Source organism: Macaca fascicularis, chromosome 4 (assembly GCF_037993035.2).
Source record: "Macaca fascicularis isolate 582-1 chromosome 4, T2T-MFA8v1.1".
In the NCBI taxonomy this organism is placed as follows: domain Eukaryota; kingdom Metazoa; phylum Chordata; class Mammalia; order Primates; family Cercopithecidae; genus Macaca; species Macaca fascicularis.
The window spans coordinates 121,635,887-121,653,584 of NC_088378.1; the positions used below are offsets into that span (position 1 = coordinate 121,635,887).

Sequence of the window (17,698 nt, forward strand, 5' to 3'; positions counted from 1 at the left end):
CTTAAAAGAGTGATTCAAAAGACATCATTGCCTCTTTAAATGGCTATATTTGGTGTTTCCTGATACAGTGTCCAACGTTAATTTATTCGATATGTATTAGTTTACCATTATTAGTTAATATATCTGTTTAGTATCTCCTATAAAAGCCTTCATATCTTTATGCCTAACTTTCAAAAAATTTCAACTTTTATTTTAGATACAGGGATTATATGTGCCGTTTTGTTATATGGAAATACTGTGCGATGCTAACGTTTGAGAAATGGATCCCATTACCCAAGTAGTAAGCATAGTACCCAATAGATAGTTTTTCAGCTCCCTCCCTCCCTTTCCACTCTAGTAGTCCATAGTGTCTTTAGTTCACACATTTATATCCATTTGTGTGCAATGTTTACCTTCCACTTATAAGAGATAACATGCATTATTTGGTTGTCTGTTTCTGCCTTATTTTGCTTAAGATTATAGCCTCCAATTGCATCCATGTTGATGCAAAGGACATGATGTCATTCTTTCTTACGGCTGCATAATATTCATGGTGTATATGTACCATTTTTTTTTACCCAGTCTTTTGATTGGCACCTTGATTTATTCTAAGTTTTTCTACTGTGAATAGTGCTGTGGTGAACATACAAGTATATGTGTCTTTTTGGTTTACTTACTTATTTTCATTAAGTTATATGCCCAGTATTGGGATTGCTGGGTCAAATGGTAGCTCTGTCTTAAGTTATTTTAGAAATCTCCAGACCACTTTCCATAGTGACTGAAGTAATTTTCATTTCCACCAACACTGTATAAGCATTCCTTTTTCTCTGCAGCCTTGCCACTGTTTGTCATTTTTTGACATTTTAATAATAGTTATTCTGAGTGGGTGAGATGGTATCTCATTGCGGTTTTCATTTGCATTTCTCATGATTAGTGATGCTCAGCATTTTTTTATATGTTTGTGGGCCACTTGTATGTCTTCTTTTGAGAAATGTCTGTTCATGTCCTTTGCCTGATATTTAATGGTGTTGTTTGTTTTCTGCTTGTTGAATTCTTTAAGTTCCTTATAGATTCTGGATATTAGGCCTTTGTCAGATGAATAGTTTGCAAACGTCTTTTCCCATTCTGTACGTTGTCTCTGTTGATGGTTTCCTTTGCTGTGTAGAAGCTCTTTAGTTTAATTAGATTCCACTTGTCAATTTTTGGTTTTGTTGCAATTTCTTTTGAAGCCTTAGCCAAAAATTATTTGCCAAGGCCCATGTTTAGAAGAGTGTTTCCTAGATTGTCTTCTAGGACTTTTTTATATTTTGAGGTCTTACATTTAAATATTTAATCCACTTTGAGTTAATTTTTGTATATGGCTAAAGGTAAGGGTCCAGCTTTGATCTGCGCACGGCTAGTCAGTTATCCCAGCACCATTTATTGAATAAGGGATTACTTTCCCCATTGCTTATTTTTGTTGGCCTTGTCAAAGATCGGATGTTTATAGGTATGTAGCTTTATTTCTGAGTTTTTTACTGTTCCATTGTTCTATGTGTCTGTTTTTGTATCTGTACCATACTATTTTTGCTACTGTAGCCTTATAGTATAGTTTAAAATTGGATAGTGTGATACTTCCTGCTTTGTTCCTTTTGCTTAAAATTCCTTTGGCTATTAAGGCTCCTTTTTGATTCCATAAGAATTTTAGAATAGTTTTTCCTAATTCTGTGAAGAATTGATGTTGTTAGTTTTATAAGAATTGCACTGAATCTGTATATCTATAGTGTGGCCATTTTTATGATAATGATTCTTCCAATCCATGAGAATGGAATGCTATTCTATTTATTTGTGTTATCTCTGATTTCTTTCAGCAGTTTTTTGCACTTCCTTTTGTAGGGATCTTTCACCTCCTTGGTTAGACATATTCTTAGATATTTCATTTGCTATGTGGCTATTATAAGTGGGATTGTGTTATTGATTTCACTTTCAGCATGTATACTGTTCATGTGTAGAAATGCTACTGATTTCTTTGATTTTTTTATACTGAAACTTTACTAAAGTCATTTATTAATTCTATGTTCTAGAAGTCTTTTGGCATAGTCTTTAGGATTTTCAAGGAATAGAATCATATCGTCAGTGAAGAGAAATAGTTTCAGTTTTTATGTTCCTATTTGGATGCCTTTTATTTCTTTTCCTTGCCTGATTGTTCTTGTTAGGACTTCCAGTACTATGGTGAATAGGAGTGGTGAAAGTAGACATCCTTGTCTTGTTCCTATTCTCCAGAGGAATGATTTGAGCTTTTACTCATTCAGTATAATGTTGGTTGCGTGTTTGTCATATATAACTCTTACTATTTTCAGATATGTTCCTTCAATGTCTAATCTCTTTAGTGTTTTTATCATGAAGGTGTGTTAGATTTTACTGAAAGCTTTTTTCATGACTATTGAGATGATCATATGGCTTTTGCTTTTAACTCTGTTTATATGGTGAATCACATTTATTAATTTATGTAGGTTGAACCAGTCTTGCATCCCAGGAATAATACCTACTTGATTGTGGTGTATTAACTTTTTGATGTGCTGCTGGATTCGGTTTATTAATATTTTGTTGAGGAGTTTTGTGTCTGTGTTCATCAGGGATATTGGCCTGAAGTTTTCTTTTTTCACTCTATCTCTGCCAGATTTTGGTATCAGGTTGATGCTGGCTTCACAGAATGCGGTAGGGAGGATCCCCTACTCCTCAGTTTTTTGAAATAGTTTCAATATGATTGGCACCAATTCCTTTTTGTATGTCTGGTAGAATTCAGCTGTGAATCCATCTGACCCAAGGCTTTTATTAGTTGGTAGTTTCTTTGTTACTCATTCAGTTTCAGAAGTTGATATTGTTACATTAATGGTTTCAACCTCTTCCTGATTCAATCTTGGGAGATAGTGTCCATCCAGGATTTTATCTATTTCCTCCAGATTTTCTAATTTGTGTGCATTGAGTTCATAATAGTCTCTCAGGATCTTCTCTTTGCCAGTGGGATCAGTCGTAATATTGCCTTTGTCATTTCTGATTGTCTTATTTGGATCGTCTCTTCATTTTTCTTCGTTAATCTAGCTAGGGGGTCTATCAATTTTGTTTATTATTTTGAAAAGCCAACTCTTGGTCTTTTGCGTGGATTTCTGTCTCAATTTCATTCAGTTTTTCTCTAATTTTAGTTGTTTCTTTTATTCTGCTAGCTTATAAATTGGTTTCTTCTTTTTTTCTAGTTCCTTTAGGTGCAAATTTAATTGTTACTTTGAGATATTTATAGTTTCCTGATGAAGGCATTTAGTGCTATAAACTTTCCTCTTACTGTCCTTATTTTGATGTTCACCCAAGAGTTATTCAGGAGGAAGACTTTTAATTTTTAAATATTTGTGTAGTTTTGGGAGATCTTCTGGAAATTGGTTTCTGTCTTCATTGCACTGTGATCCAAGACTGTGTTTGGTATGATTTGATTTTTTTTTAATTATTGAGAATTGCTTTATGACTTAGCATGTAGTCAATCTCAGAATATGTTCTGTGTGCAGATGAAAAGAATGCATATTCTGTGGTTGCTAAGTAGGGTGTTCCGCAGATGTCTGTAGGTCCAATTAGGCAAGTGTTGCATTAGAATTCAGAGTGTCTTTGTTAGGTTTTCTGCCTCCATGATATATCTAACGCAGCCAGTGGGGTGTTAACACCTCCCACTATTATTGTGCAGCTGTCTAAATCTTTTCATAGGTCAAGAATAACTTGTTTTATGAGTGTGGGTGCTTCAGTGTTGTGTGCATACATATTCAGGATCATTCAGTCTTCTTTTTGAATTGTACCATTTATTATTATGTAAATATCTTGTTTTTCTTAATTGTAAAACATTTAAAGTCCATTTTATCTGATATAAGAATAGCAACTCCTCCCTTTTTTCTTTTTCCATTTGCATGATAAATCTTTCTTCAATCCTTTACTTTGAACTTTTGGGTATCATTACATGTGAGATTACTCTCTTGAAGATGGTAGATGGTTGGGTCTTGTCTTTTTATCCTGCTTACCACTCTATTTCTTTTAAGAGGGGTGTTTAGCGCATTTACATTCAGAGTTAGTATTGATATGTGAGATTTTAATCCTGTCATCCTGTTGTTAGTTATTTTTTATGCAGACTTGGTTGTATAGTTGCTTTAAAATGTCTGTAAACTATGTGTTTAAGTATTTATGTGAGCAGGTACCATTCTTTCGATTTCATGTTTAGCATTCCCTTAAGGACATCTTGAAAAGCTGTTCTAGTTGATATGAATTCCCTCAACATTTGCTTATCTGAGAAGAGTTTTATTTCTCCATTACTTATGAAGCTTAGTTTGGTGGGGCATGAAATTTTTAGTTGAAATTTCTTTTCTTTAAGGTTTCTGAAAATGGCCCACATCTCTTCTGGCTTCTAACAATTTTGCTGAGAGGTCTGCTGCCAGTCTGGTGGTGTCCTCTCTGTATGCCACTTCACTTCTCTCTGTAGCTGCCTTTAAGATTTTTTCTTTTGCATTGACCTTGGTGAATTTGATGAATATGTTCCTTGGGGATGGTCATCTTGTATGCTATCTGGATGAGATTCTTGTATTCCTTGAATTTGCATGTCAACCTCCCTAGGAAGATTAGGGAAATTTTCATGGATTATATCGTCAAATATACTTTCCAAGTTGCTTATTCTCTCTCCTCATCTCTCAGGGATGCCAATAAGTCATAGATTTGTCTCTACATAATCCCATATTTCTTGAAGGTTTTGTTCATTTTTAAAAATTCTTTTTTTCTTTATTTTTGTCAGACAACTGATTTGAACTGGTCTTTGAGCTTGAGATTCTTTCCTCAGTGTGGTCTGTTTTACTGTTAATATTGCCAATTGTGTTATGAAATTCTCGTAAATTTTTCAGCTCAAGAAGTTCAGTTTGGGTCTTAAAATGGCTACTTCATCTTTCAGCTCTTGAATCATTTTTCTCAATTGCTTGGCTTATTTGAATTGGGTTTCAACTTTTCTTCTGAATCTCCATGAGCTTCCTTTCCATCTATATTCTTAACTGTATGTCTGTTATTTCAGTCGTTTCAGCCTAGTTAAGAACCATTGCTGAGGAGCTGACGGGTTCTTTTGGAGTTAAGGGGACAGTGACTATTTGAATTGCCACAGTTCTTGTGCTGATTCTTTCTTATCTGGGAAGGTTGGTCTTCCTTCAACTGTTGTGTAAATTGAATATACATTGAGTTGGCTTTATTTCTGTAAGTTTTCAGAGGATTAAGGGTCTGTCTAGGATCTCTGTTGTTGATTACTTGCCCTTGGGTTTGCCAAGGAAGAATTCGGTTTTTGTTATTGCATTTTGCGCTGCGTCCTGTAGATGGTGCTTGACAACAATGGGCGGTAGACGGCTCCCACTCAGCTGCGCGGCTCTTTTGTGTATCCCTGCATTTGCAGCTGCACTTTGCGGTGCCAGTTGGAAAGAGATGACACGGTCACCAGGTCCACTCCTCGGCCTTGAGGAAGCCACCTCTGATCACTGGCACTATGCCTGCATTTTTGTTGTCCTTGATGTTGTTAGGGTTTTCAGGCTGAGGGGCTGTCCCCAGAAGAGGTCCAGCAGGGAAATAGGCTACTCGCTTACCAGAGCAGCCCAGTGGAGGGAACCATGCCCAAGCATCACACCAGCCCGCGAACTTGCGTAACTCACCCCTCTTAGTTTTCTGTGCATGTGAACTTCTCCCTGGCTCCAGTGCTTGGCAGACATCCCCAGCACTCCTTAGCTGCAGGCCGCAGCCCTGAAATACCAGGACTTGCTTGTGGCTCCTCCCGTCTCTGGACCCTCAGGGCTGGGTTCTGGGTGTTTTGGGGATTCCGAAAGGATTCCAGGCTGCCAGAATGCGTTCAGTTGGAACAAAGCACCCAGGCCGGGCAGCAGAGCACGCGCCGTGTCTATATTTCTGTGAGGTGGACAGGCAGGAGCCCTGGGAGGGACTGGCAGGCAGGCGGGCCTCGCAGGACCTACGTGCCCCATTCCCGCGGGAAAGCTGTCTCTGCTGTCTCCCATTCTTGTGGTTAGTTGAGGACAGAGCCTCTCAGAGTGACAGAGAGCCCTGGAATGGGCATCCATAGCACAGCTCAACCAGAGCACTCCGGCACACAAAGGTCCCCCGGCTTGGTGTCTGCTGAAGCCCCATCTCTGTCTAATCTCTGGGAAGATGCCCCTGCCAGCTCAAACGTCCATGCAGGGTATCTAGCTCTGTGGCTCAGCCTGGAGTGCAGTGGCGCAATCTCGGCTCACTTCAACCTCCGCCTCCTTGGTGCAAGCTACTCTCCTGCCTCAGCCTCCTGAGTAACTGGAATTACAAGCATGCACCACCACACCTGGCTAATTTTTTGTATTTTTAGTAGAGATGGGGTTTCACCATGTTGGCCAAACTGCTCTTGAACTCCTGACCTCAAGTGATTCACCTACCTCAGCCTCCCAAAGTGCCACAGGCGCAAGCCACAGTGCCTGGCCCCAGAATGTTTTATTAAAGGGACTGTCCTCTCCTCAATGTATGTTCTTGGCACCTTCTTCAAAAATGAGTTCACTGTAAATGTATGGATACATCATCTTTGGGTTTTCTATTCTGTACCACTGATCTACGTGCAGTTATGCCATTACAATGCTGTTTTGGTTACCATCACTCTAGTATAATTTGAAGTCAGGTAATATGATTCCTCCAGTTTTGTTGCTTTTGCTTAGGATAGCTTTGGCTATTCTGGGTCTGTTGTGGTTCTATATGGATTTTAGGATTTTTTTTTCTATTTCTGTGAAGAATGTCATTGATATTTTGGTAGGGATTCTATTGAATCTGTAGATTTTGTTGGGTAACATGGTCATGTTAAAAATATTGATTCTTCCAAACAATGAACATGGAATATTTTTCCATGTTTTTATGTCTTTTTCAATTGCTTCCCTCCATGTTTTATAGTTTTCTTTGTAGAGATCTTTTACTGCTTTGGTCACGTTAATTCTTAGGTATTTTATTTTACTTGTAGTTTGTGTAAATTGAATTACTTTCTTGATTTCTTTTTCAGATTGTTCACGGTTGGCATATAGAAATGCTACTGATTTCCATACGCTGACTTTGTATCTTGCAATTTTACTGAATTTGTATATCAGTTTTTTTGGTGGAGTCTTTAGGACTTTCCAAATATGAGATCATATCATCTGCAAACAAGGAGAGGATAATTTGACTTCTTCCCTTCCAATTTAGATGGTCTTTATTTCTTTTTCTTGTCTCATTACTATTTGTATGACTTCAGTACTATGTTGAAAAACAGTGGGGAAAATGAGTCTCCTGGTTGTGTTCCCTATCTTAGAGAAAGAACTTTTCATTTTTCCCCATTCAGTATGACAGCTGTAGGTCTGCTGAATATAGCTTTTATTATGTTGAGGTATCTTCCTTGTATACCCAGTTTTTTGAAGGCTGTTATCATGAAAAGATGTTGAATTTTATCAAATGCTTTTTCCACATAAATTGAAATGATCACATGATTTTTGTCCTTTATTCTGTTGACATGAAGTATCATACTCATTGATTCAAGTATGTTAAACCATACTTGCATCCCAGGGATAAATCCCACTTGGTCATGATGAAAGATCTTTTTAATGCATTGTTGAACTCAGTTTGCTGGTATTTTGTTGAGGATTTCTGCATCAATATTCATCAATGATATTGGCCTATAGTTTTCTTTATTTGATGTGTTTTTTTTTATTTTGGTATCGGGGCTCACAAAATGATTTGGAAGTATTCCCTCCTCCTCTATTTTTCGTAATGGTTTGAGTAGGATTGGTATTAATTCTTCTTTAAATGTGTTGTAATGTTCAGCAATGAAGCCATTGGGTCCTGGGCTTTTCTTTGCTGTGAGACTTTTTATTACAGCTTCGATCTCATTACTTGTCTGTGGTCTCTTCAGGTTTTGATTTCTTCCTAGGTCAATCTTGATAGGTTATATGTGTCTAGAAATTTATTCATTTCTTCTAGATTTTCCAATATAATGGCATATAGCTGCTTATAGTAACCACTAAAGATCCTTTGAATTTCTACAGTACCAACTGAAATGTCTCTATTTTCATCTTTGATTTTATTTGTTTGGGTGTTCTCTCTTTTTTTCTTAGTTTAGCTAGAGAGTTGTCAAATTTTTGTAAACTTTGAAGAAACCAACTTTTTGTTTCATTGATCTTTTGTATCTTCTTTATTTCATTTACTCTTCATCTGATCTTTATTGTATCTTCTACTAATTTGGGGTTTGGTTTACTCTTGCTTTTCTAGTTCTTTAAGATGCATTGTTAGATTGTTTATTTGAAGTTTCTCTACCTTTTTGATGTAGGCACTTATAGCAATAAACTTCTCTCTTAGTATTGCTTTTGCTGTATCTCATAGGTTTTGATATATTGTGCTTTCATTATCATTTGTCTCAAGAAAAATTTCAGTTTTCTTCTTAGTTTTTTCATTCATCGACTGGTCATTCAGGAGCATATTGTTTAATTTCCATGTGTTTGTATAGTTTCCAAAATTCCTCCTGTTGTGATTTCTAGTTTTATTCTATAGTGGTCAGAGAAGATGCTTGATATAATTTTAATTTTTTGAATGTTTTAAGACTTCTTTTCTGACCCAACATATGGTCTATTCTTGAGAATGATCCATGTGCTTATGAAAAGAATGTGTATTCTGCCTCAGTTGGAGAAAATGTTCTGTAAATGTCTATTAGATACATTTTGTCTATGGTGCAGATTATATCTGATGTTTATTTGTTGATATTCTGTCCAGGAGTTCTGTCCAATGTTGAATGTGTGGTGTTAAAGTCCCCAGCTATTATTTTATTGGGGCCCATCTCTCCCTTTAGCTCTAATAATATTTTCTTCATATGTGGGGTCACCAGTTTTGGGTTCATATTTACAATTATTATGTCTTCTTGCTGAATTGACCCCTTTATCCTTATATAATGACCTTCTTTGTCTCTTTCTACAGTCTTGGTCTTGAGATCTATTTTTTCTTATGTAAGTATAGCAATTCTCAGTCTTTTTTGGTTTTCATTGGCATGGTATATATTTTCCCATCCCTTTATTTTTAGTCTATGTATGTCATTATAGATGAAGTGTGCTTCTTGTAGAAAAGAGATTATTGGATCTTTTTTTTTTTTTTTTTTTTTAGATGGAATTTCACTCTTGTTGCCCAGGCTGGAGTGAAGTGGCGTGGCGTGATCTCAGCTCACTGCAACCTCTGCCTCCTGGGTTCAAGCGATTCTTCTGCCTCAGCCTCCTGAGTAGCTGGGAATACGGGCACCTGCCACCATACCTGGCTACTTTTTTTCTGTTTTTAGTAGAGATGGGGTTTCATCATGTTGACCAGGCTGTTCTCAAACTCAGGCGATCCACTCACCTCGGTCTCCCAAAGTGCGGGGATTACATGCATGAACCCATGAGCCACCATGCCTGGCCTGGTTTTTGTTGTTGTTGTTGTTTGTTTTTTAATCCGTTCAGCCGCTCTATGTCTTTTGATTGGAGACAAGTAAGTACTTATTCCTGCTATTTTGCTAGTTGTTTTCTGGTTGTTTTGTGGTCTTTCCTTTCTTCCTGTCTTCCTTTTAGTGGAGGTGATTTTTTCTGGTGGTGTGATTTAATTTATTGATTTTTATTTTTGCACATCTGTTATATGGTTTTTGATTTGAAGTTACCGTGAGGATTGCAAATACAATCTTATAACCCATTATTTTAAGCTGGTAACAACACTGTTTGCATAAAACAAACAAACAAGCAAAAATAAAATGAATTAAAACTCTACACCCCAACTTCATCCTCCTGCTTTTAAATTTTTTGTTGTTTCTATTTTTATTTTATTGTACTATGTCTTTATGGTCTTAGAAAAGATTTGGAATAATTCTCTGGATTACCTAGTAGAGACTCTTCTATTCTCTTACCTTCTCCCAAACAAATGGAATCTCTCTCTTTTCTGAGCTAACTGTAGCTGGGGATGAGGTGACACAAACAACCCTGCCACCACCACCACTGGAACTTCACTGGATCAGACCTGAAGCTAGCATAGCACTGGATCTTACCCAAGGCTCTCTGTAACCACTAGCTGGCTATGACCTATAGTCACTCGAGGTCCTGGGTCTCCACAATCAGCAGGTGGTGAAGCCAGTTAGGCTTGTGTCCTTCCCTTCAGGGTGGCAAGTTCCCTAAAGCCCTGATGTGGGGAGGTATCCAGAGGCACCATCTGGGTGCCAGGGTCTGCAGTCAAAAACCTTAAAAGTCTACCTGATATTCTGTTATACTGCAGCTTAGCTGGCACTCAAACCCCAGTACACAGCTCTTCCCATTCTTCCCTCCCCTTTCAACAGGGAGAGGAACCTCATGCCATGGGCACTACTACCACAGGCCCACAGGGAGTACTAACAGGCTACCATGGATGTTCCTTTAAAGTTCATCCAGGGGCTGTTTAGTCAGGTTGTGGTAAATGCCGCCGGGCCTGAGACTCACCTTTCAGGACAGTGCTCTTCCCTCTTGCCAGCGGCTTGTCCAGAAATGCCACCCAGGAGCCAAGGTCTAGAATCTGGGACCCCAAGAGCCTACTTGGTTTTCTAGCCCTCTGCAGCTGAACTGGTACCTAAGGTGCAAGACAAAGCACCCTTTACCTTTCTCTCTGCTTTTCTTAAGCAGAAGGATTCTTTCTCCGTAGCCACCACTGCTGGGAACGTGCTAAATCTTACCTGAAGCCAGCATATCTCAGAGTCTCTCCCAAGGCCCTCAGGTAACTTCCCTTCAAGGCAGTGGGTTCACTTCTGGCTCAAGGTGTGTCTGGAAATGTCACTCAGGAGCTAGGGCCTGGAAAGGGGGCCTCATGACTCTGGTTCTCTAACCTACTGTGGTTGGGCTGGTATTTACTGTGCAAGACAATGTTCTCCTTACTCGTCTCTCTCCTACCCTCACATGGAAAGAAGTACCTATTGGATCCATGTGCTATGTAGCCTGGGGTTAGGGGAGAGGTGATGCCAGCATTCTCTTAGCCACCTCAACTGGTGTCTCAGTAGGTTTCATGTTCCCTACATTCACTGGCTCTGAGCCCAGTTGAGCACTAGGACTCACATAGGAGTTGCAGTCTTTGTGGCCTAGACTGCCTTTCAAGTTTATTTAGGGTCCAGGACACTTTAGACTGCAGCGGCAAGGCTTGCCAAGAATCAAATCCTACCTTCTGGCTAGGGCTGGTTTCAATACTCCTTCCATGAGTGGGCATCAGCTGGGTTCAACCCGGTTTTGCTTTCTACTGTGCCAGAGCAGCACTGAGTTCAATGCAGTGTCTCACAATTGCTGTTCTCTCTCTCTCTCAAGCACACGATTCTTTCTCTGCACCACTCAGCTACTGTCAAGGGATGAAAAAGGGGGGTGGTATCTGTGATTTAAGACTGTTTCTCATACCCTCTTGCAGTGCCTCTTTCAGCGTGAAATTAAAACCAGGTGCTGTGAGTGCTCACCTGATTTATTTATGAAGGTGCTTTTTTTTGTTTAGATAGTTGTTAAATTGATGCCCTTGCAGTTGGGGGTGGTAAGGGGACTCGAAGTGAAGTCTTCTCTTCCACCATCTTGCTCCAACCTTCGTCAGTTTCTTGATAGTAAGTTTTGAAATTAGGAAGGGAAGTGTGAGTCCTCCAACTTTGTTCTTTTTCAAGATGATTTCTGCCATTTAGGTTTCTTGCATTTTCTTATGCATTCACTGTATCTCATATGTTTTGGCACATTATGTTTTTGTTATTATTCATACTAAGCTTATTCTAGTTCATCTTTGGATTTACTTTTGAACCAGTGATTATTTTGGAGTGTATTACTTAATTTTTAGTTATCTGTAAATTTTTTATTTTTCTTCAGTTACAGATTTTAAATTTATTACATTGTAGTCTGTGAAGGTACCTTGTATAATTTCAATGTTTTAAATATATTGACACTTGTTTTGTCACCTAATATATAACTATCCTAGAGAACGTTCCATATTCATTTGAACAGAATCTGTATTTTGCTTTTGATGGATGGAATGTCCTACAGGTATCTGTTGGTTTAGTTAGTGTACAAGGTTGCTAAACATTTTTTGTTTCCTTACTGGTCTGTCTAGTTTTTGTATCCATTATTGAATGTGGGGTATTATTGACCTCAAGTATTATTTTTATTTTCTATCTATTTTTCCTTTCAATTCTGTCATGTTATTACTTCTTGCATTTCAGAGCTTTTATGTTAGGTACGTAAATGTTTGTAATTTCTCTACATTCTTGATGGATTGACCATTTTACTATTATACAATGTTATTCTTTGTCTCTAGTAACAATTTTTTTCTTAAAGTCTATTTTCTCTTAGGTCAGTTTAGTCTCTCCAGTTCTCTTTTGCATAGGATATCTTTTCCATTCTAATAGCAAAACCAATTGGAAAGGGATAAATGCTCTGTATTAGAGATACAGTTACCTTTTTTTTTTCATATTAACCTATGTCAATAGAGTACTTTCTATTCATAGGAATCCTTTCTTAGTCTTCTTTATGTTTTCTGACTACAACAAGATGAAATCAATTCAAAATAGATTTGAAATCAATAACTGAACTCTGAATTAGTGCTCAATAGTATTTGTTGAGTAAGTGTTGCATAGTGATATACTGAAGTGGTCTTCCTCCTATCAGCTAATGCTGCACTCTCAATTTTTCTTTACTTTCCCAGAAAGGAAACAGATGAGTCAAGTTCCCCATATTTGATTTAATTCAAAAGTTGTTATTTTTATTTCATAATATGAAGCATCTGTTGCAAAGGATAACAATTACTAGGTAAATAAGTTCATCTATCTTGATTTTACTTTTCTCATCAGTAATATGAGTATATTTGATTAGAAACTCTAAGCAGCTTTAAATTCTTTATTAATGTATGCTGAAGATTCTATGACTCTGTGAAACATTTTTCTTAGATATTATGGAATTAATGAGTTAGGTTTCCAAGACTAATATATGGCCCCTTTCAGCAGCATTAGCATTCAATGATCTTGTTAGAAAAGCAAATTTTAGTCCCCATTCCAGATCTACTAAATCAGAAATACTGGGGGTGGGACCTTGCAATCTGATTTTAGCAAGCTTTCTAGAGGATTCTGGTGCAGCTAAAGTTTAGGAACCACTGTCCTAAAAATTATCTTAACTATGTGGTAGGAAATAATTGATTCATTGATTTCTTCCTGTTTTTTTTTTTTGTTTTTGTTTTTGTTTTTGTTTTTTTTTTTTTTTTTTTAATAGGAAGTCTCGCTCTTGTACCCCAGGCTGGAATGCAATAGCATGATCTCAGCTCACTGCAACCTCTGCCTCCCGGATTCAAGCGAGTCTCCTACCTTGGACCCCTGAGTAGCTGGGATTACAGGTGCCTGCCACAATGCCCGGCTAATTTTTGTATTTTTAGTAGAGACGGGTTTTCACCATGTTGGCCAGGCTGGTCCAGAACTCCTGACCTCAGGTGATCCACCCACCTCGGCCTCCCAAAGTGCTGGGATTATAGGCATGAGCCACCACACCTGGCCAATTGTTTTTCTGTATAGCATCAGCTTCTGAGTACCGGGCAAAACTTCCAGCTCTTGTAAGCATGCAATTTAGATCCGATATGAAACTTTCGGTTCCATAAACAGAATTAAAATGTTGAACCTGAAATTTTGAAATCAGATGACTATAGAAAATTTATAAATCATACAAAGACTTGGCCGGGCATAGTGGCTCATGCCTGTAATCCCAGCACTTTGGGAATCTGAGGCGGGTGGATCATGAGGTCAGGGGTTCGAGGCCAGCCTGACCAACATGGTGAAACTCCGTCTCTACTAAAAATACAAAAATTAGTCAGGCGTGGTAGCAGGCACCTATAATCCCAGCTACTCAGGAGGCTGAGGCAGGAGAATCACTTGAACCCGGGAGGCAGAGGTTGCAGTGAACTGAGATGGTGCCACTGCACTCCAGCCTCGGTGACAGAGCCAGACTCCATCTCAAAAAGTAAATATAAATAAATAAATAAATAAATAGACTTATATAGAATATTTCCCACATTTTTAGTGAATCCTGAATTTACTGATTATTTAAATAGTTGTGTCTTATATTAATTGAAATAAAGTCATTTAATCTCCCTGGTTCTCTTGTTTTATCAGTAAAACAAAACTGATCTCAGTGAAGACTTTTTCTGTAAAATCTTATGATTCAAGCATTCAACAGTTTTATACTAAGGCATTAGAATGTTTAATATTACATATAACACAGAATAGAGAAGCTGGTTACTATAACATTTAGCAATCCAAACACATATCCCCTATAAATAAAAGTCTCTTAAAAACTGTGTTTTCATGAAAGTCTAGTTAAGGTTACACAGCAGGTTTTACTTTTATGAGAACAATTTAATAATACTTTTTGAGTTCATGTTCTTTGAGTGTGGCACTATTCAGCCAAGCATATAAATGTTCTCGCTCTTGATAAGCCTCAGTAGTTAAAAGTACTTCCCCGGAGAATCTATAAATAAAAGGGATCTCTGTTTCCTTATTTCAAAACAGCTGACTTGAAAAAGGTCTGTTGACACTTTTTTTTAAGAAGCTCTCTACCATGAAGATTCAACTTTTTTTCTTTATTCTGCTCTTTTGGGTGACAGTTTCACAAGGTAATATGCAAATATTTATGGGGATTTATACTAACAAGTTTGAGAAGACGTAAGTTGTTTTTTGATAAAAGTATGATAATAACATAGAGATTAAAACATCATTTCACAAAAATGTAATGTGGTATTTTAGATTGGACTCCAGAATGGATAATAAAGAGAATAGTGAAAAACAGACAAGAGCAACACGTATGAAAACTGGCAAAATTTGAATAGAGCATTACTTAGTAGATACTACTACATGAATATTAATTTCTTAATCTTAATTAACGTTACCAAGATTATGCAATATATAATATAAGGGGAAGCTGGCTTCTACCAACTTTGCAACTCTTCTGTAAATCTAAAATAATATTATAACAAAAAGTGGTATGGGAGATAAATGGAGGGAGATTTTACTTTGCTGAAAGTGATGCTCAGAGATTTCAGACAGAAGATTGGACTTGAACAATGTATTTGAGGGCAGAAATAATAATTTTTGAAATATCACAGTATCACTAGATCAGTGGTTCTCAGAGAGGAGTGAGTTTGTGCTCAAGGGAACATCAGGCAATGTCTAGAGACCTTTTAGCTCATCACAACTTGTACTACTGGCATAGTACCACTTGTAGATAGAGCCCAGGATGCTGCTAAATAGCCTACAATGCACAGAACAGCCCCTTAGAGCAAAGAATTGTCCTATCCAAAAGGTCAATATTGCTTAGAATAAGACGCCCTGCCCTTGAGCTTGGCATCCAGTTGACAGGGAGTATATTTAATTGATACTATAATGCTTGCAAAGGAGATTAGCAACCCAAGGACACAAGCTGGAGAACATATGTAGAGGTCAGAATGAGGAGAAAACAGACAATAATGTTTTAGAAAGGTGAAACAAGACAAAGAATGAATAAGAGAAGGGGTGGGGTCAGTCCAAGGTGGAATCATGGACAACAGTGCCAAATGTGACAGAACTCTTGTCAAAAGTGAGTATAATCCAGGTGTATGTCACTGGCCATCACTTATGGGTTTGATAATCATAACTCCTCAGAAAATGTAGAATAAGTAATGATCTTTAGAAGTGAATATTTAAATTATGCAGATTAACTAGATGTTCTTCTATGTTTTTGTTTCTTTAAGTTGCTTCATACTCTGAATTGCTTCAGTTACATTGAGAAGAAAGCCAATATTCATAGCAGGACTTGGTTTTATAGCCACTATACCAATGACATAGATAATGTAGCTCTGAGTCTATGTATTAGCTGACAGATATTACTACTTACCATCACTTATCAGCTGTTGGAAATGGAGACAGACTGCCTAGGCAAAGAGCCCTGGCCTCTGAGAAGACCAAGCAATAATTAATAGCAGGAAACAGTGGCATAATTTATTTGTTTTCATATGTGAAAATATTAAATCTATCCTTTGGTCAAGAATTTGATGTGCCTCCAAAAAAAAACAAAAAAAAAGACTGAGAAACAAATGACTTCTGAAAATTCATCGGGCAGGGTACAATTTAAAATATAAAATAAATTTTTTGACTTGGTACAATTTAAAATATAAAATAAAAAATATTTGGATTGGAATAGATCATATAGCCGATCAAACCAATGTCCCCCAAACCCCCTAAATACAATCGATTCTAAATAAGAAACTTCTAGTGAGATTCCATCTTTAAGTTAACAAAACAAAACATATATCTTTTCTTACAGCTTTGACTATTACAAAGTTATTTTTGTATTGTGTCAAATTTTGTGTTTCTTATAATGTGCAAATTTTAGTTGCAGTTTTGCTCTCCTGGACATGTCTTCTTGTGACTCTAGCTACAAATCCCTCACTCATTCTTTCATGATTGATGAGCAAAGATAAAGCCAGAGTAGGAGTTAACAAACTTTTTCTAGAAATAAGTGAGACAACCAATACTTAAGGTTTTATGAACCCTAAGATCTCAACTGCATTATTTTAATGCAAAAACAGTTATAGACAATGTGTAAGTGGGTGCATCTGTGTGCCACTAAAATTATTTCCAAAAACAGGTGGCAGGCTGGATTTGGGCCCCTGACAATAGTTTATTGATTGCTAGTCAAAAGATTTAACAGCACAAACAGTAATTGTGATAAATTCTTGGTAAGTTATTATTTTAGAAACTTTGTGGTGAAAGAAGAGAAAGGTAACACTGGTAATTTCAGAAATCATGTAATGGTCAACAATGGCTCCACTTTTTTTTTTTCTTTATCAATGTTGTTATTAGACTCACGTCTGAGTTACATAATTTCTTCGGGGAAATAAACCCCAAATATTCAGGGGAGTTGCAGGAATTTAGACAAGTTATCCAGCGTTGCCTAGCTCTCGACATTTTAGAGAAGCAAAATCAAGCTACAGTGAAAATCATTTGAAGAGGAATTCATAAAGCACAACATTCAGTCTAAATAATGTTAGTGAGAGCAGAGAACAGGCTGCTCAAATGTAATTAGATGATCGTAGAGACAGAGTCTGACCAAAAGATAAATTATGGTCACTTTTCTTCCATTGATTTTGGGAACCATCCTGGGTCACTGCCCAGTTTCTTGTAAGACAGAAAGTGGAAACACCTAACTTAGGTCCAAGACCTTTTTTATTTCTAGAATGTAGCTTGCACCAAGGGACAGTAAATTGACTTAATCTTTCCTCCATAGGTAGGTGGACGTGTTCACTCTATAATCTTTTGCTTCATGGACCTTCTCCTTTTAAAGCATGGATGTGTCATAGCTAGATGGCTAATTTCAGTCATTCTTCCCTTCTTACAGCCAAAAAGAAATATCCTGAGTATGGTAGCTTGGACTTGAGGAGAGAGTGCAGAATGGGTAATGGTCGATGTAAAAATCAGTGTCATGAAAATGAAATTAGGATTGCTTACTGCATAAGACCTGGAACTCATTGCTGCTTGCAGCAGTAACGATGACAGAAGAAAAGAGTCACAAGCTCGAAGAAGAGAAGACCAGTGTTATTAAGTTTTCCCAGCACATCCTTCAAGGCCTGTGTGTCTCTATAATACACGAGAACTAAATAAAACTTAATGTTGAACCATTCA

The 17,698-nt window shown here is 37.4% G+C and overlaps 1 protein-coding gene across 1 annotated transcript; it reads left to right on the forward strand.

Moving 5' to 3' along the window:
* Positions 1–14,544: 14,544 nt before the first annotated feature.
* LOC102125483 (beta-defensin 110) lies at positions 14,545–17,698 on the forward strand. The gene is made up of 2 exons (XM_005552764.4): positions 14,545–14,655; positions 17,415–17,698. The coding sequence occupies exons 1-2, from the start codon at positions 14,601–14,603 to the stop codon at positions 17,561–17,563; spliced, it is 204 nt and encodes a 67-aa protein (XP_005552821.1). The 5' UTR covers positions 14,545–14,600; the 3' UTR covers positions 17,564–17,698.

What these genes read in the sequence shown, in the direction of transcription:
- LOC102125483 (XM_005552764.4), top strand. Translation starts at nt 14,601, where the DNA reads ATGAAGATTCAACTTTTTTTCTTTATTCTGCTCTTTTGGGTGACAGTT. An exon ending in TTGGGTGACAGTTTCACAAG is followed by an intron (nt 14,656 to 17,414) that starts GTAATATGCAAA and finishes CCCTTCTTACAG; the next exon opens with CCAAAAAGAAATATCCTGAG.